Source organism: Capra hircus, unplaced genomic scaffold, assembly GCF_001704415.2.
Source record: "Capra hircus breed San Clemente unplaced genomic scaffold, ASM170441v1, whole genome shotgun sequence".
Taxonomy (NCBI): domain Eukaryota; kingdom Metazoa; phylum Chordata; class Mammalia; order Artiodactyla; family Bovidae; genus Capra; species Capra hircus.
The window spans coordinates 82,579-108,364 of NW_017190062.1; the positions used below are offsets into that span (position 1 = coordinate 82,579).

The following is a 25,786-nucleotide window of genomic DNA, read 5'->3' on the forward strand; positions in this document are numbered from 1 at the left end:
TAGTGAAAGTCACTCAGTCACATTCGACCCTTTGTGACCCCGTAGACTATATTCCATGGAATCCTCCAGGCTGGAATACTGGAGTCGGTAGCCGTTCCCTTCTCCAGGGGATCTTCCTAACCCAGGGATCGAACCCAAGTCTCCCGCATTGCAGGCAGATTCTTTACCAGCTGAGCCACCAGGGAAGCCCACATATGTGTGTAAGACAGATGCTGTTCATATAATAAAATGCTAGAACTAAAAAAAAAAACCAAAGTTTTCAACTTTACAAGTGACCAACAAAATGCAAAATAAAGCCACAGTGCAATACTCTACCAGAATGGCAAAAACGAACAAGACAGATGTTACTGAGTATTAGCAGGAATGTGCAGGAAGCAACTCTCCAACATTGGTGTTAGGAGTGAAAAGCAATAAAGACACTTTGGGAAAACTGCTGCATTATCTACTAAAGCTGAATATATACATATATACATATGCATTTCACTCCTAGATATGTACCCAACAGAAATATACAGTAAATGTACATCTGTTCACAAGAATATTCATAGCAGCATAATTTGTAAAAGCCTTTTATTTTTTATTTTTTTTGTAAAAGCCTTTTAAAACCTGAAATTATCTCTCAATAAAAGAATGAATAAACAAAGTATGGTATATTCACACAGTGGAACACTATACAGCAATGAGAATTACTAAATCGTTGCTTCATGTAACCACATGGATGAACCTAACAAACATAATACTGATTGATAGAAACTAGACTCAAAAGAGTACATATTATATGGAGTTTCAGCTTTAGCATCATTCCTTCCAAAGAAATCCCAGGGCTGATCTCCTTTAGAATGGACTGGTTGGATGACTTTTAGCAGATGTCTCCATAGTATCTATTGATCTAACCATGTGCTTTTTCTCCTTTAGTTTGTTGATGTAAAGAATTATATAACATCTTGAATTACCTTGAAATTTCCTGAAGCTGAATGGACTTTATATATGTGGATTAAACTGAACTTGGTCATTGTGGATTGTTCCCTAATACAGTTATAATTCTTGATTTTTTCCCTAAAGTTTGACATCTATATATGAGATGGGTCAATAGTTTTCTTCTATGTTATCTCGAACCAGGTTTTGGTGTTAAAATTATTCTAGCTGTTTTAAAAATGGAGGAACTTTTAAGCTTTTCATATTGTCTGTGATAATGCAGAAACTGAATTAGACCCATCCATCTTTCAAAGGTTAGAATTGAGCTGTAAAGCCATGTAAACTGGCTGTCTTTTAAAATCATAGATCCTTAATCACAATTTTCAGTCTCTACTTTGATAATTAGACTGAATAAGTTTTCTATTTCTTAATTTTGATATGAGACTATCATATGAGTGCAATCACAATGTAGGTAGCCTTTGGAGACTCACTTCCTTTACTCAGACTCTGAAATTCTTCCAAGTTGTTGCTTGTTACCAAAAGTTCATTCCTGGTTCTTTCCTGGTGGTCCAGTGGCTGAGACTCCGAGCTCACAATGCAGGGGGCCTGGATTCAATCCCTGGTCAGGGAACTAAATCTCACATGTGGTAACTAAAGATCCTGCATTCTACAACTAAGACCCTGGGCAGGCAATTAAATGTAAATTTCTTTTAAGTTCATTCCTTTTTACTGCTGATTAGTTCTTCAACAGAAGTCTTAGACTTTCATAATCAATTCACCTATTGAAGGAATTTCTGTTGCTTCCACTTTGTGGCAATTATGAATAAATTAAATATATACACATACATACATACACATGTGCAAACAGGGTTTGTGTGAAATTGTGTTCAGTTCTCTATGGAGTAAGACTCCTGGGTCACACATTAAGTGTACATTAAACTTTATACAAAACTGTCAAAGAGTTTTCTAAAGTGACAATACCATAGTGCACTTCTACCAGCATCATGAGAATTCTAGTCTGCATCACTGCCAGCATTTGGCACTGTTGGTTTTATTTTAGTGACTCTAATGGGTATGTGTCGGGAAGCATTTAACAGGAGGCTTCCTGTGTGCTGTTTTCGATCTGTCATGAATCCTCTGTTCTTTATTAATTGAGGAGTTGGCAAGCCGCTCCCACGGCTGAGAATGCATGCATTTACTTCGTTAGCTTTTCCATATGGTGATAAGTAACTATTTACGACCCTCTTCCTTTTTATGAACCATATGGTAAAAGTGATTATTTACAACCCTCTCTCTTTTATATGGATGGCCTTATGATAACTTGTAAGTCTGGACTTCTGATTTTTATCTTTGCTGAAAATAGCTACCTTGTAAGACAGTATATATACCCACACTATGTTGAATAAAACACCTTTGCTCCATCCGAGCTTGGGTCCCTGCGTCTGTCTTTCTCTCTCTCTCTCTCAGGCTAACTCTTTGGAGTGCAGAAGTCCACTGAGCTCACTTTCTTGCCCAGGCTTCTAAGACCGTCTCGAGAAGGTGCACTGTGCCTTCACCCCCTCGAGAGGGCGCCTGGTGCCTATGTGAAGCAGTGCAAGCTCTGTGTCAAGAGCTTTATTGGTTTTCTGCATAAACCAAGGAATATCAGCCTCTTTCTCTCTCTCTTTTACTTTATTATCATTGACTCCAGAACACTAGGTTCTGGTCCATTAAAGGACCTCACCAAGTGGCGCCCAGAACAGGAGCCTGGTACACGTGGCAGATTCGGGCAGAGTGACTCGAAGACCTATTCAGGTCGGTAAGTACTAAGACATGGGTTAAATGGCTGGAAAGCCCCATCACTTTGCTACTTTACTTCATCACTTATTTAAAGTTCAGGGACTTTCAGTTTCACGCCAGCGAACAGAGGCTTGCCTTCAGACGGTGGTTGAATGTAACCCTTGGTTCCCTGATGAAGGTAGTTTTGATTTAGAAATTTGGCACCAGGTCAAAGAGAAAGTTGAACGTGCTGCCAGACAGGGAAAAAATATCCCGATAGATTTTTGGCCCCTATGGGCCCTCATTAAAGCTGTGATTTTTCTATTTCAAGGTAATCCTAGCCCTCCTAATATTCGGCAACAGGCAGAACACTTATTACATGAATATGAATTAGATGACGAAACCTTACAAAAGGCCCGATTAGAACAACATAAAATATTTCAGAATTTTCCTACAAGCCCTGCCCCGGTTACTCCAAGCACTCCTCCCCTGCTAGCAGGCACAAATCCCAAAGTCTCTCCCTTGCTAGAACCTAATGATTCTGGCAACGACTCCCCTAAGACACCTTTTGACATTAAAACCGACAACACCTTTCTGAATAACAATAAATTTTTACCACATACTCTTAATTGTAAGAATCTGCTACCTACTCACTCTCCTTCACGACAGAGGCTCTCTGAATTGCTAGCTTTGCAATCACAAGTCTCTGAAACCGATGGTTTCTCTGCCTTTCCAGGTTTTAGAAATCCTGATGCTCAAAGGCACATAATACTTCATTATGAGGCTATTAACCTTTTTCACATGCAACAAATTAAAAAAGCTATAACTATGTATGGCCCACATTCACCTTTTACTAAAGCACTTCTAAATTCTATAACATCCTCTACTGGAGATTTTATTCCCCATGATTGGCGAACTTTAATAAAAGCTTTCCTTAAACCAGGAGAATATCTTCAGTGGATAACGTGGTATCATGATACAGCCAGAGATCATGCTAACAGAAATGCTCGAGCTGGTGCTCCCCAAACTCAAATTACTTTTGAAATGCTAACTGGTACAGGACAATTTGACGTTATAGAAGCTCAAATACAGCACCCTCCTTTGTTACATGAACTAAATTAAAAACAGTGGCCCTTGAAGCTTGGAATCAAATTACTCCTCAAGAGGAACCTACAGGTAGCTACGCTAAAATATTGCAGGGGCCTAAGGAAACTTATGACCAACCTAGATAGCATATTCAAAAGCAGAGACATTACTTTGCCAACAAAGGTCCATCTAGTCAAGGCTATGGTTTTTCCAGTGGTCATGCATGGATGTGAGAGTTGGACTGTGAAGAAAGCTGAGCGCCGAAGAATTGATGCTTTTGAACTGTGGTGTTAGAGAAGACTCTTGAGAGTCCCTTGGACTGCAAGGAGATCCAACCAGTCCATTCTAAAGGAGATCAGTCCTGGGTGTTGACTGGAAGGACTGATGCTAAAGCTCCAGTACTTTGGCCACCTCATGCGAAGAGTTGACTCATTAGAAAAGACCCTGATGCTGGGAGGGATTGGGGGCAGGAGGAGAAGGGGATGACAGAGGATGAGATGGCTGGATGGCATCACTGACTCGATGGACATGAGTTTTGAATAAACTCTGGGAGTTGGTGATGGACAGGGAGGCCTGGCATGCTGCAATTCATGGGGTCGCAAAGACTTGCACACGACTGAGCGACTGAACTGACTGACTGAATGAAACGTATGCTGATTTTTTAGCTAGATTAGAAACTGCTATTTCCCATACTGTAATTGGAGAAGAAGCCAAAAGGCAAATAGAGAAATTACTAGCTTATGAAAATGCAAATCAGGAATGTCAAAAGGCTATAGCTCCGATTCATGAGACAGGGACTATTATTGATTATTTGAAGGCTTGCCGCAATCTAGGATCAGAAACTCAAAAGAGTCAAATGCTAGCTGAAGCAATGGTTGCTGCCTTAAGAAAGGGAAATGAAGGATGCTTTACATGTGGAGATAAGAACCATTTAAAAAGGGACTTCCCTAAGAAAGCTAATAAAAAACCTCCAAAAATTTGCCCTCGCTGCCCTAGAGGAATGCACTGGGTCAGATTCTAAGTCTAAATTTGACACTGAAGGGAAACCTATTCTGGGAAACTCCAAGCAGGGGACTCCCCAGGTCCCCTTCAACAAAAACCAGGGGCAAATTCCATATTTTCCCTCAAACCCTCAACATCTGTCAGTGCTGCCGTGGATATACCAGCCCTAAATGACTTTCTCCTTTACCCTCAAGCAGTCCCCTCTAGAATGCCTACCGGACTTTTTTGGACCCCTGTCCCCACAAACCTTCAGTCTTTTACTTGGCCGATCTAGTTTGACTTCTAAAGGAATTACTGTTCACTCTGGAGTAATTGATTCAGATTATAAAGGAGAAATTCAAATTATGATGTCATCTCAGATTTTATGGCAATTAAAAAACGGGGAATACAAAGGAACACTACTGTCTTCCTTATCTAAAGCTGACTTTACCAGATTCCAACATAAGATATTTTCTAAACCTATAACTATTGTTAATACAGCTTTATTTGTTTTAAATTTTTTAAATTTACCACAGGGAGATATCTTAACAAGAGCAGAAAAGCATTTCGAGGAATTGAAGGACACTTCTCTTCCTCTGCCCATTTGGTACCAAGACAATGGGTCAACAAAACAACGGAAATCTGGGAAACTAATCTTACAGGGAAAGGGGTATGCTTGTATTTCCTCAGATGGATCCAACGAATTCACATGGCTTCCTCTTCGGAAGATTTGACCCAAGTAGGCCCCTGGCCTTCAAAATGGAGACAGGACAAGGACCCCAGGAGGAAGAAATTCCAATACGGGCCATGGTGGCTCTAAAGATCTCCAGGAAGCACTGCCCTTGGTGGCATCACCCTTATGATCTCTCCACTTGGGGACAAATAAAAACCCTTACTAATTGAGCTGAAAATTTGGTCTCTCAACAATGAATGCCTCGGAGTCCTGAATACATTCTCCTGGAAATGCTCAGTCTCTTGACCTGTGCCTCACCCGCTCGAGCTCTAATTAATCATACTTCCTGGGCTTAAATACCCAACCCCCCTCTACTACAGGTGGTCAAATGGACAGAGAGAGGACCAATCATTTCAACTAATGACTCTATACATATGCCTTCTCCCTGGAACATTAAAGGGCCCTCACACCCTGAAGAAGAAGAAAAACTAATTAATATTTCTCTAGGTTATGAAGTCCTTCCTTTGTGCATAGGCCCAGCAGAATTATGCATAAACATCAGCCGACAAACTTGGGCTTTTGCCCTGCCTCCCAGAAAGGATTTTCAGACGTTGCTTGGATTATTTACTGCCCTTTCTTTGTCTGTGAACCATGTTTACAGTACTGAGACTTTAGGGAAAGAGTTAGGGAAAGAACATAGAACATTATGCAAAGGGTTTACTTATAAAAACTTTACATATACTCCTGTTTGTTGGGACAAATGTCAAGCCAAATCAGAAAAATTAATGTTTGTAGCTAATCATATAACTGTTGATTGGGGACCCCATGGTACATGGTTATCTAACTGCTCAGAAGATGTTCACTGCTCTGTGTGTGACTATGCTACTCAAGTGGCATGGAAAATTAATGACGACGCTACGATGGAGCATTACCATGACAAAGGACTTCTTGGGTGGTTTGCCGGTAGATTAGCCCCACCACATCCTAGGATCATCCTCAATAAACAGAGTGGGCCTGAAGAATGGGACATTTGGAAACTTGCTGTGAGCACTGAAGAACTTGGAACTTGGACCAGACATTTCACAGGGACCAGTCATGGTCATAGTAACTATTTCTTTCGCTATAATCAATCATATTTTATACAGGCCTGTGTCCCACTTCCTTTTGCTATAGCCATAGGAAATTGATAATTTAATAAGACTTTACGTTCTGTAACTTGCATTAATTGCAAACTATATACTTGTCTTAACTCCTCTCTTTAAGAAATGATTCCCTTTTGATTCTTCGATCTCAATGTAATTTGTGGTTACCAATAAATCTTCAACAACCCTGGGAAGAAGGTCCTATGGCTGGCCTTGCTTCCAGATTACTTACTAAACTGCTCCAACGATCTAAACAATTCGTTGAATGGCTGATTCTTGGCATTTTGGGGTTAATAGCTATTTGCACCACTGCTGCCATAGCCGGTGCTGCTTTACATACCTCAATTCAAACACATAATTTTATCCAAAATTGGACTGAAGATGCTCATAATATGTGGGCTACTCAGGCCCAGGTGGATGAGGATATTCAAGTGGAAATACAGGAACTAAGAACAGCCATCAAATGGGTCAGAGATCAATTAATAAATTTGGAAAAACAAGTGATACTAAAATGTGATTGGAATGCTACTCAATTTTTGTGTTACTCCTGTTCATTTTAATCATAGTGCCTACAACTGGGAACAAATCACATTTCATTTACAGAATATACATGATAATGCCTCTCTGAATGTACAATTACTGCAAAAGGAAATCTTTGAAACTTTTTCTAAACGTCTGCCCTCTTCCACTAACTTGGGAACTTTAGCTGAACAACTAGCTGATCAATTATCTGGGCTAGACCCACGAGGATGGTTTCAAAGTATTACACACAACATCGGGTCTGGAACTGTAACTTTGGTGATTGTTTTGGTAATTATATTTGTTGTTTATCACTGCCTTTCTATAAGGGTGGTTAATACTAAACAAACTCAATTGGTCAGGACCTTTTTTACAAATATAATAAAATAGGGGGAACTGTCAGGAAGCATTTAACAGGCGGCTTCCTGTGTGCTGTTTTCGATCTGTCATGAATCTTCTGTTCCTTATTAATTCCTAAACATTCAGGAATTAAGGGGAGTTGGCAAGCTGCTCCCATGGCTGAGAATGCATGCATTTCCTTCGTTTGTTTTTCCATACAGTGATAAATACCTATTTATGACTCTCTTCCTTTTTATAAACCATATGGTAAAAGTGATTATGTACAACCCTCTCTCTTTGATATGGATTGCCTTATGATAACTAAGTCTGGACTTTTGATTTTTATCTATGCTGAAAATAGCTACCTTGTAAGACAATATATATACCCACACTATGTTGAATAAAACACCTTTGCTCCATCAGAGCTTGGGTCCCCGTGTCTTTCTTTCTTTCTTTCTCTCTCAGGCTAATTCTTTGGAGTGCAGAAACCCGCTGAGCTCACTTTCTTGCCTGGGCTTCTAAGACACTCTTGAGAAGGTGCACTGTGCCTTCACCCCCTTGAGAGGGCGCCTGGTGCCTACGTGAAGCAGTGCAAGCTCTGTGTCAAGAGCTTTATTGGTTTTCTGCATAAACCAAGGAATATCAGCTTCTTTCTCTCTTTTACTTTCTTATCGTCAACTCCAGATCACCAGGCTCTGGTCCATTAAAGGACCTCAACAGGTATGTAGGGGTATCTCATTGCAGTTTCAATTTTCACTTCCCCAGTACTTAAAGAGTTCAGTATCTTTTCCTGAACAATGATGTTCAGTTCATCTTTTTATGTGCTTACTTGCCATTCTTACATACTTCTTGGTGAAGTACCTGCTCATATCTTCTGCCCATTTTTTATTGGGTTGTTTCCTTTTTTATTGTTGAGTTTTGAGAGTGCATTGTATATTCTAGATACAAGTCTTTCATCATATAAATGATTTGAAATATTTTCCTACTGTAGCTACTGTTTTCATTTAGTTTCTTTCATTCTGTAGAGTTTTTAATTTTGATGAGGTGTTCACATATTTCTTTTATGGAAAATGTTTTTTAAAAAAATTATTGTAGTTGATTTACAATGTTGTGTTAGTTTCAGGTGTACAGCAAACTGAATCAGTTAAATATATATATATACATATACATACATATATACATATATATATATACATATATATATATATATATATATATATATATATATGTCCACTCTTTTTAAGATTCATTTCCCATATAGGTCATTACAGAGTATTGACTGAGAAGAGTTCCCTGTGCTGTATCCAATTTCAGTTTTCCAGTTCAGTCACTCAGTCATGTCCAACTCTTTGCAACCCCATTGACAGCAGCACGCCAGGCTTCCCTGTCCATCACAAACTCCCAGAGCTTGCTCAAACTCATGTCCATCCAGTTGAATGATACCATCCAACCATCTCATCCTCTGTCATCCCCTTTTCCTCCTGCCTTCAATCTTTCCCAGCATCAGGGTCTTTTCCAATGAGTCAGTTCTTCGCATCAGGGGCCAAAGTATTGGAGTTTCAGCTTCAGCATCAGTCCTTCCATGTATATTCAGGACTGATTTCCTTTAGGATGGAGGGGTTGGATCTCCTTGCAGTCCAAGGGACTCTCAAGAGTCTTCTCCAACACCACAGTTCAAAAGCATCAATTATTCAGCACTCACCTTTCTTTATGGTCCAACTCTCTCACATTCATACATGACTACTGGAAAAACCATAGCTTTGACTTAGACAGACATTTGTTGGCAAAGTGATATCTCTGCTTTTTAATACGCTCTCTAGGTTGGTCATAACTTTTCTTCCAAGGAGCAAGCATCTTTTAGTTTCATGGCTGCAGTCACCATCTGCAGTGATTCTGGAGCCCAATAAAATAAAGTCTCTCACTGTTTTCATTGTTTGCCCATCTATTTGCCATGAAGTGATGGGACCAGATGCCATGATCTTAGTTTTTGTATAGTAGATCCTTATTAGTTATCCATTTTATATATAGTAGTATGTATATGTCAATCCCAATCTCCCAATTTATCTGCACCCTCCTTTTTCCCCCTGGTAACCAGAAGTTTGTTTTCTACATCTGTGACTTTGCTTTTCTCTTGCAAATGAGTTCATGGAAAATGCTTTCAGTTCCAAGAATAAGAAATTGTTGGCAAGCCCAATATTCTATAGATTTTCTATCTTTTCCCCCAAAACGTCCATACTGTTTTCAGTTTGGACCTATGATTCCTTTAAATTTTTGTTTGGTATGAGATTTAGATTGACATTTATTTTGTATATGGTAGTCGAACTGTCCTCCTTTCTCTACTAAATAGCTCTTCAGTTTTGTCAAAAATCTTTGTAGGGGTCTATTTCTTAACACAATTCTGTTCCACTAATCTAGGTGTTTATCTGTTAACCGATACCACCCTGTCTTATTATCATTTCATAATAAGTCCTAAAGCTGGGTAGTGTGATTCCACCAACTTTATTCTTCTTTTTCAAAATGAAGGTTTTCAACTTCCTTTGCCTTTCCATATAAACACTAGAATCACTTTGTATCTACAAATACTCTTGCTGAACTTTTGACTATTGTTCTAAATCTATAGATTATTTTGAGAACTGAAATCTTGACTATTAATCTGCTGAGTCTTCCAGTCCATAAACATGGTATGTCTTTCCATTTAACTAGGTTATTCTTTGATATCTTTCATCAATATTCTGTGGTCTTCAGCATGTAGATTTGATAGATGTTGATACATATTACACCTGTTTCATTTTTTGTATTACTGTGCTAAAAATTTGTTTCTAATTTTCTATTGCTAGCATATAGAAATATTCCCTTTGTGTGTTGACGCTGCATCCTGTTGACATCACTTAAATCACTTATTAGTTCTAAGAACTTCTTTATAAATTCCTTGGGATTTTCTATGCAGACAACCATGTCTTATGCAAATGGGGATCAATTTATTTTTTCCAATCCATATGCTTTTAATTTCTTGCTTTATTACACTGAGACTTCAGGCACAAAGTTAAATAGAAGTGGGCAGAGGGGGATTTTCAGCACCTAACTCTACTTCTAGGACTATTATGATTGATAGACCTTTTAATCTACAGGTCTCTCCAGCTCTGTTTTTTGGAGGTAAAATTCAGAGAACATAAAATTCACCACTATAACCATTTTAAAGTCTGTGATTCAGGTACTTGTACATTCACAATATTGTGCAACCATTACCGTTACCTAATTCTATAATAGTTTCATCACCCCCAAATGAAAGCCCATACCTGTTAAGCAGTCACTCCCTGTTATGGTCTGAATTGTACCCCCCCCCTCCACCCAAATTCAAATGTTGAAACCTTAAGCCCCAGTACCTCAGAAGGTGACTGCATTTGGAGAAAGGGCCTTTGAAGAGGTAATTAAAATAAAATGACAGTTAAGGTTGGGTCCAAGTCCAGTCTGACTGCTGCCCTTATAAGAATAGGAAACTTGGACATGCAAAGTAACAACAGGCATGCACATGTATGGAGGAAAGGCTACGTGAGGACACAATGAGAAGGCAACCATCTGCAAGCCAGGAAAGTGAAAGTGAAAGAAAGTGAAGGTCACTCAGTCATGTCCGACTCTTTACAACTCCATGGACTATACAGTCCATGGAATTCTCCATGCCAGAGTACTGGAGGGGGTAGCCTTTCCCTTCTCCAGGGGATCTTCCCGACCCAAGGATTGAACCCAGGTCTCCCGCACTGCAGGTGGATTCTTTACCATCTGAGCCACAAGGAAAGCCCGCAGCCATCCTAGTATCTCATTACGGGTCTTAAAGACTAATGATGTTGGGCAGCTGTCTCTGTGGTCACTGTATATCCTCCTTGGAGAAGTGGCAATTTGGTCCTTTGCCGATTTTTAAAAATCAAGGTGAAATTTACATAACATAAAATTATCCATTTTAAAGGCAACAATCCAATAGAATTTAGTACATTTACAGTGTTATAAAACCACAACCTCTATGTAGTTCTAAAAAATTTTCATTACCCCAGAATAAAATCCCATATCAATTAAAGCAACTACTCCCCATCCTTCCCTCTGACCAACCCATGAAAAACACCAGTTTTTCTGTCTCTATTCTGGATACTTCATATAAATGAAATCCTACAATATGTGACCTGTTTTGTTTGGCTTCCTTCACTTAGCATTAATGTTTTCAAGATCGTTCCACATTGCAGTATGTTTCAGTACCTCATTCATATTTTTATGATGAATAATAGTCCCCTGAATGCATATACCAATACTAAATTTTGTTTATCCATTCATCAGTTGACGGACATTTGGGTTGTTTCCAACTTTTGGCTATTGTGAACAGTGCTGCTATGAATATTCATGTCCAAGTGTTTGAGTACCTGTTTTTAATTCTTCTTGGTATATACCTAGGAATAGAGTTGCTAGGTCATATGAGAATTCTGTGTTTAACTTTTTGGAAAACATCCCCGATACTTTTTCACAGCAGCCGCAACATTTTACATTCCCCACCAGCAATGCCTGAAGGTTGCAATTTCTCCACATCTCTATCAACACTTGTTATTCTCCATTTTTAATATTATGGTCAACTCAATGGATTAAGGTGGGATCTCATTATAGTTTTGCTTTGCATTTTCCAAGTGATTAATGATGTTGAGCATCTTGACATGTGCCTGTGGACCTTTTGCACATTTACTTTGGAGAAATATCTATTCAAGTCCTGTGCCAATTTTTAAGATGTCATTTTATACATTCTGGATACTAGAGTCATTCAGATATCAGATTTACAATATTTTCTCCCATTCTATTGTCATTTGACTTCCTTGATAATGTCATTTGATGCAAAAAAGTTATGAAATCCAATTTATCTGTTTTTGTTATCCATGCTTTTGGTGTTCATATATAAGATTCCATTCCATACGATTCAGTCATGTCCGACTCTTTGCAACCCTGTGGACTGTAGCCTACCAGGCTCCTCTGTCCATGGGATTCTCCAGGCAAGAGTACTGGAGTGGGTTGCCATTTCCTTCTCCAGGGGATCTTCCCAACCCAGGGATCGAACCCAGGTCTCCTGCATTGCAGGCAGACGCTTTAACCTCTGAGCCACCAGGGAAGTCAAGATTCCATTAACAAATCCAATGTCATGAAAATTTCAGTTCAGTTCAGTCACTCAGTCATGTCCAACTCTTTGCGACCCTACGAACCTCAGCATGCCAGGCCTCCCTATTCATCACTAACTCCCGGAGTTTACCCAAACTTATGTCCATTGAGTCAGTGATGCCCTCCAACCATCTCATCCTCTGTCGTCCCCTTCTCCTCCTGCCGTCAATCTTTCCCAGCATCAGTGTCTTTTCAAATGAGTCAAATGAGTCAGCTCTTTGGTGTCTTTTCAAATGAGTCAGCTCTTTGGTGTCTTTTCAAATGAGTCAGCTCTTCACATGAGGTGGCCAAAGGACTGGAGTTTCAGCTTCAACATCAGTCCTTCCAATGAACACCCAGGACTGACCTCCTTTAGGATGGACTGGTTGGATCTCCTTGCAGTCCAAGGGACTCTCAAGACTCTTCTCCAACACCACAGTTCAACAGTATCCATTCTTCGGCGCTCAGCTTTCTTTATAGAAAATTTCTCTCATGAAAAGTTAGCACTATGTTTTCTTCTAAGCATTTTATAGTTTTAGCTCTTCTGTTTAGGTCACTGATTTAATTTTTATACCTAGTGTATGTGGATAACCAGTTGTTCCGGCACCACTTTTTGAACAAACTCTTCTTTCCTCATTGAATGACAGCAGCATCTTTGGTGAAAACCAACTGGCCATAGATAAGCAGCTTTATTTACTTCATTAGTCTCTATGTCTCTACTTTTGCCAGATCCACAAACTTTAGTTAGTGAAACTTTGTAGTAAGTTCTGAAATCTGGAAGTATGATTCCTCAAATTTGATTCTTCTTTTTTGATATTTTGACTCTTCAGAACACTTTGGAATTTCATGAGTTTGAGGATTATCTTTTTCATGTCTGGAAAAAGGGTCATTGGAGTTTTGTACGGATTTTACTGAATCTTTGGTAAGTACTGTCATCTTCACAATATTATGTCTTCTGATTAATGAATAAGGGATGTCTTTAATTTATTTAGGTTATTCTTCCTTTCAGCAATGTATCCTAGTTTTAACTTTTTAAGTCTTTCCATTCTTGGTTAATTTTTTTCCGAGGTATTTTATTATTTTGGATGCCACCATAATAGATTTTTAAAGTGTCCTTTTTTTGATGGTTCATTGCTGGTATATAGAAATACAACTGATTTTGAACACTGCACCTTTGCTGAATTTGTTTATCAACTCTAGTCGCTCTGGGGTGTTTCTTTAACATTTTCTATATATAGGATCACATCACCAGCAAATAGTTTTACTTTTTACTTTCCAATTTGGATGCCTTTTCTGTTTCTGCCTAATTGTTTTGGCTGGAACTACTAGTAAAATGTTGAATAAAAGTGATAAAAGTGGGCAACCTCATCTTGTTCCTGATCTTATGGGAAAAATCTTTCAACCTTTCAACATTGAGTAAAATGTTAACTGTGGGATTCATAAAAGTCCATAAATACTGAGACATGTTCCCTAGGTCCCTAGTTTTTTGAGTGTTTTTATTATGACTTTTAAATTTGTCAAATGCTTTTTGTGCATCATGTGTTTTTTTTTTCCCCTCTTTATTCTATTAACGTGGAGTATTAATCAACTGATTTTCTTATGTGCTGTTGAATTCAGTATGGTAGTCTTTTGTTGAGGATTTTGCATATTAAAAAGATAATACATGATGATTAAGTGGGATTTACCCTGGCATACAAGTGATGTTCATCATAAGAACTAGTTAGACAAAGATATCACAAAAACTTATACAATGTTATTATGAATACAAATGCAAAAATCCTCAACAAAATACTACCACACTGAATCCAATATCATCTTTGGCCTCTGGAAAGAGTTTGAGAAGGATTAGTGTTAATCTTTCTTTAACTGGGTGGCAGAATTAACCAGTGAAGTCCTCTGGTCTTGGAATTGTCTTTGTTGAGATGTTTCTGAATACTGATTCAATCTGTCAGTAACAGTAGGGAGTCAAAAGATAGTGTCTGCTATCTGCTGTTGATAGGATAAGTAAAGCAGCAAACTACTTAAGGTTAGAAAAGTAACAACAGAAGAACAGAAAGGAAGAATATAACTACACTGGGCAGAATGGAGATGGGGTGGTATCACTGGGCTAAATCCTCCTTTGTGAGAAGAAGAGTTAATATCTAAAATTAGTAAATCAAGAAAGAGTATCAAAAGTATGTTATTTAGAGATATCAAAGGAAATATCAGAAGAACTAAAAACAAGATTTGGAGAAAGAAGTCATTCCTCCTGAGGAGTAAGACTATTGATCATAAAATGTGTACCATTCTGTATTTTTATACACATACATCTATTACTGTGATGAAAACTGTAACCCTTGTGTATGATTCAACATTCCAAACCCATGTAAAAATACAATGAAGTCTTCCCACTTCCTCTCTGATGCGGTGACTGATGTGATTTGGTCCAGATATTCGTGAATGGTATAGCATTCTATAAATACTATTCTTGTATCTTGCCTTTTACTATTTAACAATGTATCTTGGAGATGTTTATGTATCACTCCTGAGCTTCCTCCTATTTTTAATAGCTGAATATTATTCTATTATACTGTACTGAGAGACATCTGTTCTTTTCCCCAGGTCTTTGCTCTTTCAAACAATGATATTATAAGAAATTGACCAATACTATAAGAAAAAAATCTGAAGCATTCTTTGCTTCTGTCTCCCAATGAGATATTGAACGTGGCTTTCATCTCTGCCTGCTTGGTGCATGCCACAGTGTATGGGATACAGTAGATACTGTATTTGCTAATTTAGCTTGAACTAAATTTCAATGAAGGAAGTAAGCTAGGTAAACATTTCAATGAGATGCTGTAAGTCTAAAATCAAGTTTATGGCACAGGAAACACAAGAGCTTATACAAATCTGTAAGACTGCATACTCAGTCTTTGTTTCACAATTCATCAGAGAAAGGAAAAGTTGACAGTGCAACTCAGTTTAGAATAATACTGGAAAGGAAATCTGGGACAGGGCTGTAATGATGTAATTGCAATGTCCAGACTGCTTATGTTAGTCTAGCTTTGTAGATCCACAGTATCCAAGATACTAAAGAGATGCTAACTCCTCACAGAGATGTTAGTAAGTATAAGTAGACTACAGAATTCTTCGCATCTTACTAATGAGAGAAATATTAATAAAATAAAACAAAACAATCAATTCCCTGGACTGGAGATTAACCCACCAATACATACATATATCTCTGTCATACTTACTCTGAGCTCTTTTGGGCCTGTATGGATTGAAAGCAAGTATAGAGTACCCGTCCAGTCTTAAAAAAAAAAAAAAAAAAAACAGAAAGAAAAAAAGAAATAAAAGTCACACAGAGGATTAGTACTGAAAAAAGTACAGCAACCTAACAGACTGTAAGCTAAAACTCAAATGCCCCTCTGGGACTGGAAAGTTAGAAGAGATTTCTAAAGATGGAATATGCATAAATCAGCTTCTGTAAGAAGGATAAAATCCTCAGTCAACATGAAATGGCTACAATGAAACATCTGCTCATATGACAGCAGAGAAATGGTCACAAATGCGAGACCCAAGAAACTGAGGAGACCATTCAGACTCCTCTGTTGGAAACTAACAAACTGATTCTGTAACTATCTATAACGACAGTAAATAAATTTATAGTGCCAAAGCCAGAAGCATTTCAAATGAACTATGAAGTTCAAGATACTGAACTTTAATGTTTTCACAAGAGTGATATAATGAAGAGTATTCACTATGAACATAGATCCTGAGACTATAACTAATGTACTAAACAATAGAACACACTTGGTGAGCTGGCAAAATTCACACTTGCAGCGTGAAATTTTCTTTTCATTTGCAGTGACATAGTAAAAGCTCTTGATCGGAACATAAAACTCAAACAGAGGCACTCTAAATAGAGAATGGCGTGTGTGCTAAGTTGCTTCAGTCGTGTCTGACTTTTTGCAACCCTATGGACTATAGCCTGCCAGACTCCTCTGTCCATGGGATTCTCCAGGTAAGAATACTGGAGTGGGTTGCCATGTCTTTCTCCAGGGGATCTTCCCCGAGAATGGCAAGACTAGCCATTGATTGAGCTGCTTAACTACTCTGAGCTTGTTTATTTATCCAGAAAATATGGATAATAATAACCCTCAGAGGCTGTTGTCAGGGTCTGAGCATATTTATGTCAAACACATAATGACTAAGTGCCATACAATACATGATGAATGGTGGCACTTGTTACTATGATTAGCCACCAAAAAATACACAGAATCTGGCCACTTCTCATTGACTCCACTCCTACTGCTGTAGTCAAATGTCCATTCTCTCTTCGCCAGTTACTGCAGTTTCTCCCTAACTGGTTTCATGGATGTCATGGATTCTGCACCCCCTCCTTCCCTATGTCCCCACCAGCACCCCCCACCCCAGACCTCACTGGAGGATGAGCACATGAGTTATCCAAACCAGGATACTTCCAAGAAGGAAAGGTGTGGCCTGAATAGGAGACTCGGGGCAATGGGTGAAACTGGGATTGATGGAGGCAAGCTGGGACAGAGGGTCGTGTTGCAGCCACGCTGACTTCCTCGATATCCCCCTAAACGTTCCATGCTCACCGCAGGGTCTTTTCACTGGCTTTTTCCCCTGCCTGGAATGCTCTTCCCCCAAGAAATCCGCAAGACTTGCTCCCTCAGTCTTCAGCTCCTGACTCAATGACCTTCCTCATTAAAACCTTCCCTGGACATACTATGCAAATTCCCAAAGATCTTTCTCTATTCTGTGTGTGTATTTATACCTGCACATGCCTACATGCCTACATCCACAGAGAGACACGCACACACAATACCTTTGTATTTTTATCTTCTATGAAGCAGGAAAATATAAGTCCTACAAAGCCTTGATCCATCATCTGGTACATGGCTTGTGTGCGGACATCTGCAAAGAAACAAAGATAAAAATCCACTGTCAGTGAACTCTATCTCCCAGATGTGAAAATATAAAGATACCCAAGATTCAGATTCTAAAAGGACAATGGGGATATATTGGAATGACAATACTCTTGTCAAAGTAAAAGCTTTTTCATTTGTTAGGGAAATACTATGGGAGTCGGCAATTAAATAATAAAATGTACTAATGATTCTAGGCTGCCTAGCCCATGACTAGCCCTGCTATGAAACGGAGTGTAGAAAGAAGATGGAAAACTTCTGTTAGCCCCCAAACACTTGATTATTTCTTGTAGAAAGACTCCAAAAGAAAATAAAAAGGCATGGAAAGGAGACAAAAAAGATTTCTGAGAATAAACTTTTCATGGACAGCTTCTAAAGAAGTGAATATATTAGACCTGATATTAAAGAATGGCAGTAAAAAAAAAATTCAAAAAAATAAAATAAAGAATGGCAGTGTTGAACTATTACCTAGGAAACTATTGTATAGAAGTGACTGCTGTATTTTAAATAGATAACCAACAAAGACCTACTCTATAGCACAGGGAACTCTGTTCAATATTCTGTGGCAGCCTGGATGGGAGGAGAGTTTGGGGGAGAATGGATACATGTATATGGCTGAGTCCCTCTGCTGTCCAGCTGAAATTGTCACAACATTGTGAATCAGCTACTGTTGCTGTTGTTCAGTCACCCAGTTATGTCTGACTCTTTGCAACCCCACTGACTGAAGCATGCCAAGCTCTCTGTCCCTCACCACCTCCCAAAGTTTGCCCAAGTTCATGTTCATTCCATCGGCTATGCCATCCAGCCATCTCATCTTAATCTTTCCCAGCCTCAGGGACTTTTCCAATGAGTCAGCTGTTCGCATCAGGTGACCAAAATACTGGAGTTTCAACTTCAGCATCAGTCGCCATCCCAATTCCCAAGAAGGGCAGTACTAAAGAATATGTTAACCATCAGACAACTACACTCATCTCCAATTCTAGTAAGGTCATGCTTAAAATCTCACATGCTAGGCTTCAACAATATGTGAACCATGAACTTCCAGGTATTCAAGCTGGATTTAGAAACCAGAGATCAAATTGCCAGCATTCGCTGGATCATAAAGCAAGGGAATTCCAAAAAAACATCGACCTCTGTTTCATTAACTACACCAAAGCCTTTGACTGTGTGGATCATAACAAACTGTAGAAAGCTCTTAGAGAGATGGGAATACTAGACCATCTTACCTGTCTCTTGAGAAACCTGTATGAGGATCAAGAAGCAACGTTTAGAACCCTGTATGGGACAACTGACTGGTTCAAGATTGAGAAGGAAGTACGACAGGGCTGTCTGCTGTCACCCTGTTTGTTTAACCTATATGCTGAGCATATCATGAGAAATGCCAGGCTGGATGAGTTACAAGCTGGAATCAAGACAGGCGGGAGAAATATCAACAACCTCAGATATGTGGATGATACCACTCTAATGGAAGAAACCAAAGAGGAACTAAAGGGCTCCTTGATGAGGGTGAAAGGAGAGTGAAAGAGTTGACTTAAAACTAAATATTAAACTAAGATCATGGCATCCAGCCCCATTGCTGCTGCTGCTGCTAAATCGCTTCAGTCGTGTCTGACTCTTAGCGACCCCATGGACTGCAGCCTACCAGGCTCCTCCATCCATGGGATTTTTCAGGCAAGAGTACTGGAGTGGGTTGCCATTGTCTTCTCCAGCCCCATTACTGCATGCCAAACATAAGGGGATGATGACTGCAGCCATGAAATCAAAGACACCTGTTTCTTGGCAGAAACGCTATGACAAACCTAGACAGTGTGTTGAAAAGCAGAGACGTTATTCTGCTGACAAAGGTCCATACAGTCAAGGCTATAGTCTTCCCATATGGTATGATCAGCTATATTATCAGCCTATGGTATAATGGTTCCAAATCAGGAAAGGAGTATGCCAAGGCTGTATATTGTCACCCTGTTTATTTAACTTATATGCAGAGTACACCATGAGAAACCCTGGGATAGAGAAAGCACAAGCTGGAATCAAGATTGCCGGGAGAAATAGCAATAACCTCAGATATGCAAATGACACCACCCTTATGGCAGAAAGTGAAGAACTAAAGAGCCTCTTGATGAAAGTGAAAGAGGAGAGTGAAAAAGTTGGCTTAAAGCTCAACATTCAGAAAACTAAGATCATGGCATCTGGTCCCATCACTTCATGGCAAATACATGGAAAAACAGTGGAAACAGTGACAGACTTTATTTTTAGGGGCTCCAAAATCACTGCAGATGGTGACTGCACCCATGAAATTAAAAGACACTTACTCCTTGGAAGGAAAGCTATGACCAACCTAGATAGCATATTAAAAAGCAGAGATATTACTTTGTCAACAAAGGTCCGTCTAGTCAAGGCTATGGTTTTTCCAACAGTCATGTGTAGATGTGAGAGTTGTACCATAAAGAAAGCTGAGCACCAAAGAACTGATGCTTTTGAACTGTGGTGTTGGAGAAGACTCTTGAGAGTCCCTTGGACTGCAAGGAGATTCAACTAGTCCATCCTCAAGGAAATCAGTCCTGAATATTCACTGGAAGGACTGATGCTGAAGCTGAAATTCCAATACTTTGGCCACCTGATGCGAAGAGATGACTCATTTGAAAAGACACTGATGCTGGGAAAGATTGAAGGTGGGAAGAGAAGGGGATGACAGAGGATGAGATGGTTGGATGGCATCACCGACTCAACGGACACAAGTTTGAGTAACCTCCAGGAGTTGGTGAAGGACAGGGAGGCCTGGTGTGCTGCGGTCCATGGGGTCGCAAAGAGTCGGACATGACTTAGCAACTGAAATGAACAGATGGTATAATTAGCTATACCCCAATACAAAATAAAAACTTAAAATAAAAAAAGAAACAGACTCACAGACTTAGAGAACAAACTTATGGCTGCCAGGGCAAAGGACAGGGGGAGGGATAGTTAAGGACTTTGGGATGGCCATGTCCACACTGCTGTATTTAAAATGGATAACCAACAAGGACTTACTGTATAGCACATGGATCTGCTCCATGTCATGTGGCAGCCTGGATGGGAGGGGACTTTGAGGAAGAATGGATACATGTATATGTATGGCTGAGTCCCTTTGCAGTCCACCTGAAACTATCACACCATTAATCGCCTATACTTCAAAACAAAATAAAAAAGTTTTTTTTCCTAAAAAGTGACTACAGTAGAATTAAACACTGCATTCCAGGGAATAGAAACAAAATCTCACTAAATGGTTATGTAATTTTTGAAAAGGAAATCATAAACACCAAATAACGTTTGAAAGGATTAAAAATTACCAAACACTGAACAGAGGCCAAGATGAAAGGTCTAAAGCCTTCAGACCACTATTTATGGATACAAAAGATCCAGCAAAATGGTGCAGAGAGCATGGTTTCATCTGGTGCCTTATGCCCACTTACCTTGTTTTAGATGTTCTTAAAGAAAGTGAAAGTGAAGTCGCTCAGTCGTGTCTGACTCTTTGTGACCCCGTGGACTGTAGCCCACCAGGCTCCTCCGTCCATGAGATTCCCCAGGCAAGAATACTGGAGTGGGTTGCCATTTCCTTCTCCAGGGGATCTTCCTGACCCAGGGATCGAACCCAGGTCTCCCACATTGCAGGCAGACGCTTTAACCTCTGAGCCACCACTGAGGCTCAGATGTTCTTAAAGATACTTTCATTTATACCTTTTTATCTGGATCAGGACTTCTACCTTCCATCTTCCTAAGTGAAAAGGGAACTCCTGACATAGATGATTTATGGGCCAAAAGCCAGACTAGGTGAGCGTCACTTGCCTACCACATATTTGCAACTCAACATGTCTGAAAGCACAGATTGGATTTCCTCCACAGGATCTGCTATACCAAATGCATCCCCTTCTCAATCAGCAGCAACTCCATCCTTCCAGGGGAGAGTGCTCATGGCCTTAGTAGGGAGGCCAGAGGTCCCCAAATGGCAGGAGGAAACAAACTTCTCATCCTGTGTTGTCATGGCAACACCTGGTTCTGCGTGAACTTAACTCCATCTCAAACCTTGAGCTCAGCAATGCATTTTTCTCATGGAAGTGTCTTTCTGAAGCTATCATAAGGAACTATGTATCTGCTTGGACACTGGCCCGTCTTCAAGATTCTTGGCAACTGTTTTATGGCCCAGGGATGAATCACCCTTTGCCAGTGCGATCTCAAGATGCATGTTGTGGGTGAGGTGCCTGGTGCCGCTCTGTTTTGGTTTCCTTTCTCTGATTAGCAACTTGCTGATAGGTATATAGTTCAGTTTCATTCAGTCACTCAGTCGTGTCCGACTCTTTGCAACCCCATGAACCACAGCACGCCAGGCCTCCCTGTCCACCACCAACTCTCGGAGTTTACCCAAACTCATGTCCATTGAGTCAGTGATGCCATCCAACTATCTCATCCTCTGTTGTCCCCTTCTCCTCCTGCCCTCAATCTTTCCCAGCATCAGGGTCTTTTCCAACGAGTCAGTTCTTCGCATTAGGTGGCCAAAGTATTGGCATTTCAGCTTCAACATCAGTCCTTCCAACAAACATTCAGGACTGATCTTTAGGATGGACTGGTTGGATCTCCTTGCAGTCCAAGGGACTCTCAAGAGTCTTCTCCAACAACACCGTTCAAAAACATCAATTCTTCAGTGCTCAGTTTTCTTTATAGTCCAACTCTCACATCCATACATGACTACTGGAAAATAGGTATAATTCCTTGCTAAAAAGTAGCGAGGAGGCACTCTTTCTGCCCCCTTCCGATGTCTGCATCAGAAGCTTTCTCCGTCTCTTTTAGACTTTAATAACGCTGTATTATACACAAAAAGCTCTGAGTGATCAAGCCTCATCACTGGCCCTGGATCGATTTCCTCTGGTCTGGGGGCCACGCATCCTGGTGTCAGTCATGGCTCGTGGCAGCAACCTTTCACACAGTCCCCCCATCACCTCCCCACCCTCACTTCCCACCAGTGTCCCCCTCGATCACTCAGCTCCAACCACACTGGTGTTCCTGCTTTGTATCACATACTCTAGCCATGCTCGTCCTCGGGGCCTTTGCAGTGACTATTCTTCTTTGCCTGGCATGCTCTTCCCCAAGATATTTGCAAGGCCCATTCTTACTTCCTGCAGGTTTTGGATTCCCTGTTACCTTCTCCATGAGGTCTAATCATGCACCTTAAAACATAAAAACTCTTCACCCTTTACCTTGATGTATGTCTTCTCATCAGATAACCTTAATTCTTTGTCAATTACAACCAAAAGGCCGAACCCAAAAGATACACTTTAGTCTAAAGGATGGCAGTCTAAGAGAACTTCCTGCACCTGTGTTGTCCTGTTTTTCTTTCAGCATCAGAGGGTCTCAAGGCACAACAGAATGCCACTTCCCATTTCCTGGTGTGAAACAATCACATATATAATCTCTCATTCTCTTAAAAACCTTTATTCTAGGGCCTGTGGTCTCTGTTTCAGGCAAGTTGAGAGTAAATGACAGAAGATGAGAGATGATATGCACAATTTGTCTTTAGAATACGAGCCCTGAGTTAGCCATCCCATTATAATAAAATTTTGGTTCCACCTTCACTTATTCTGGCTCTTGTCCCAACGGAGTTTCCATCTTAGGCGGTTTGCTAAGAAGAGTATGGAAATGTAATATCAAAAAAAAAAAAACCTGTTGATGATTCTGAGGAGCATTGACTTGTAATTTCTAGAAAAAAATGTTTGTTTAGGAAAATGTAAATGTTTTAATTGACTGGTTATAGAAAACTGCTTAATTAAAACCATAGCCTATGTTTGTCATGGGAGGTTGATGGGATCCAGCAACTTTGGTGATAAATTAACTAACAATGACATCACTCTAACAGTGCTTCATTTCTTACAAAACAATTGAGCAGGTTTCAAAATTAAGAACATACCTACAGTCACATTTCTCCTCTTACTATGCACTTCCAGAGACAGGAAATCGAATGCAACAGTGACTTAAAAACAGTGCCAAGTCTCATGCGACTTATGATATAGGCTGCGGTATTTCAACTGCTTCTCTTTTTCTTTTGGAAACCGTGAGTAAGTAAGTGAAAGTCGCTCAGTCGTGTCTGACTCTTTGCAATCCCATGGACTATACAGTCCATGGCATTTTCCAGGCCAGAATACTGGAGTGGGTAGCCTTTCCCTTCTCCAGGGGAATCTTCTCAACCCAGGGATTGAACCCAGGTCTTCTGCATGGCAGGCAGATTCTTTACCATCTGAGCCACCAGGGAAGCCCCTTGGAAACCATGCCCTTTAGGTAAAATTTGGGTCAGTTAGTTGCACGGGTACGATGTAACTCAATTGTCTCTTTCCTCACCACCAAACTTAAGCTTCCTTTTCCATTTCCTGTTTTCATAAATAGCATTCCCACTTCACCGACAAAGCAGACCCTGGGGAATCCAAGGCCCCCAATTCACAGAAACCTCTGTTCAGATACTGACTCTGCTACTTAGTAGCTGTCTTGTCTGGGAGGTGGCCTTTCAGCTCTGAGTGGGCTTAGTTTCTTCCCTTAAGAGCCACACAGCCCTCATGATTATCTGAAAAGTGTTTCAAGAAGTAGAGAGTGGTTGTTACATAATATGGAGACTTAGAATGTTGCCTAGATTTTCAACTTGGATGTCTCTGGTGATTTTGGTACCTACGATCCACTTCAACAGTAATAGGCTAGGAGCCATACTACAATGGGGTGAGGAGTAGGCGTGACAGCATTACAATTCTTGTTACACACAAACACACCCCATTCTCACAGCCTTCTCTCTCTCTTCCTTTTCTTGAATGGAAAAAAAAATGTCATTTACTCTTTTCATTTGTTAACATAGCTAAGGATTCTTTCCCTATGAAATGTATGTACTGTACATACTTTAAATCAACCTTTTTTAAAAATTCATCACTCATTTTTTTTCCAAGGCCTGCTAATACAGGGCCACTGTTTGACTCAATTCTGAAATGGCTGTTTGCAGATAAGCTGTATACAGCAGTTTAGCTGGGAGATGATTTTTTCTTTACTTCTACTCACAGTTCGACCACACAAACCCATTTGAGATGGCAGTTGAGAGACCTAATGGATTCTTCTTGTTAATCATTCAAATGGTGTCCACCCTGCAACTTTAGATATTCAATTGTACTCTCTTTTTGTCCTTAAAAGAGTTTTACTGATGAATACTGTGGCATCTTTTTTCAGTATTGTAATAAGCATGCGACAAAAATGCAATATAGAGTCATCCCTCAGTATTTGCAGGGGATTTGTTTCAGGACACTCAACTCCCAGGGCAGATACCAAAATCTGCAGAGGCTCAAGTCTCTTCAATAAAATGGTGCAATATTTGCATATAACCTAGGCACATTCTCCCATATACTTTAAATTATCTATTATTAATATAATACCTGTTTCTGCTGCTGTTGCTAAGTTGCTTCACTCGTGTCTGACTCTGTGTGACTGCACAGATGGCAGCTCACCAGGCCTCTTTCTCCCTGGGATTCTCTAGGCAAGAATACTGGAGTGGGTTGCAGTTTTCTTCTAATATAATACCTAATACAACGTAAATAGTTGCAAATACTGTAACAGTTGCCAGCATGCAGCAAATTCCAGATGCTCAGTTCGATAAGCCAATGAAAAAATTTGAACGATGTCAGTAATTTCAATAATTGTAGGATATCAATATTAATTTATCAATTTTGATAAATGCACACTGTGACTATGTAAGAGAATTCTTTGTATTTAAGAGAGTCACACCAAAAGAGTACTTAGGGGTAAAGAGGGATTAGGGTCTGCAACTTACTCTCACATACACATGCATATACATACATGTATGTAGACAGTGATACAGCAAACGTTTCAAAATGTTAACATTTGGCAAATCTAGAGGAAGAGTATTCAGGAATTCTGTGTACTATTTTATCAACTTCAAGTCTGAAATTATGTCAAAATCAAAGTTAAAAATAGCACTATTCTTGTTGCCACAGGTTCCAGCTTCCAACTTTTTCTCTTCCATTGAACAAACTGTTTCGATCCACTCTCTGGTATTGCGGCAATAACAAACAGGGTGAGGAAAGATAAATTTAGAGCAGGTACATTTTAGAAAAGCTCTTCCAGGTGACTGAGAGGTAGCCTTCATGACATGAAGAACCACGACTCCTAATTTGGGGGAATTCATGTCACGGGGTAGATGAACACAGAAGTGTTCTAATCCACTGATGGCTATGGCTAGGACGAGAACCTCACAGTGGAGAGACCAC

The 25,786-nt window shown here is 39.8% G+C and overlaps 1 protein-coding gene across 3 annotated transcripts in view; it reads right to left on the minus strand.

Moving 5' to 3' along the window:
* BRCC3 (BRCA1/BRCA2-containing complex subunit 3) overlaps positions 1–25,786 on the minus strand; it is a 75,262-nt gene that overhangs the window by 39,096 nt on the left and 10,380 nt on the right. For all 3 annotated transcript variants that reach the window (XM_018045034.1, XM_018045035.1, XM_018045037.1), the window contains 2 exons: positions 17,408–17,496; positions 15,810–15,865 (listed from right to left, as the gene is read on the minus strand). In XM_018045034.1, the coding sequence (XP_017900523.1) occupies positions 15,810–15,865; positions 17,408–17,496 (145 nt within the window). The remainder of the gene's footprint in view (positions 1–15,809; positions 15,866–17,407; positions 17,497–25,786) is intronic.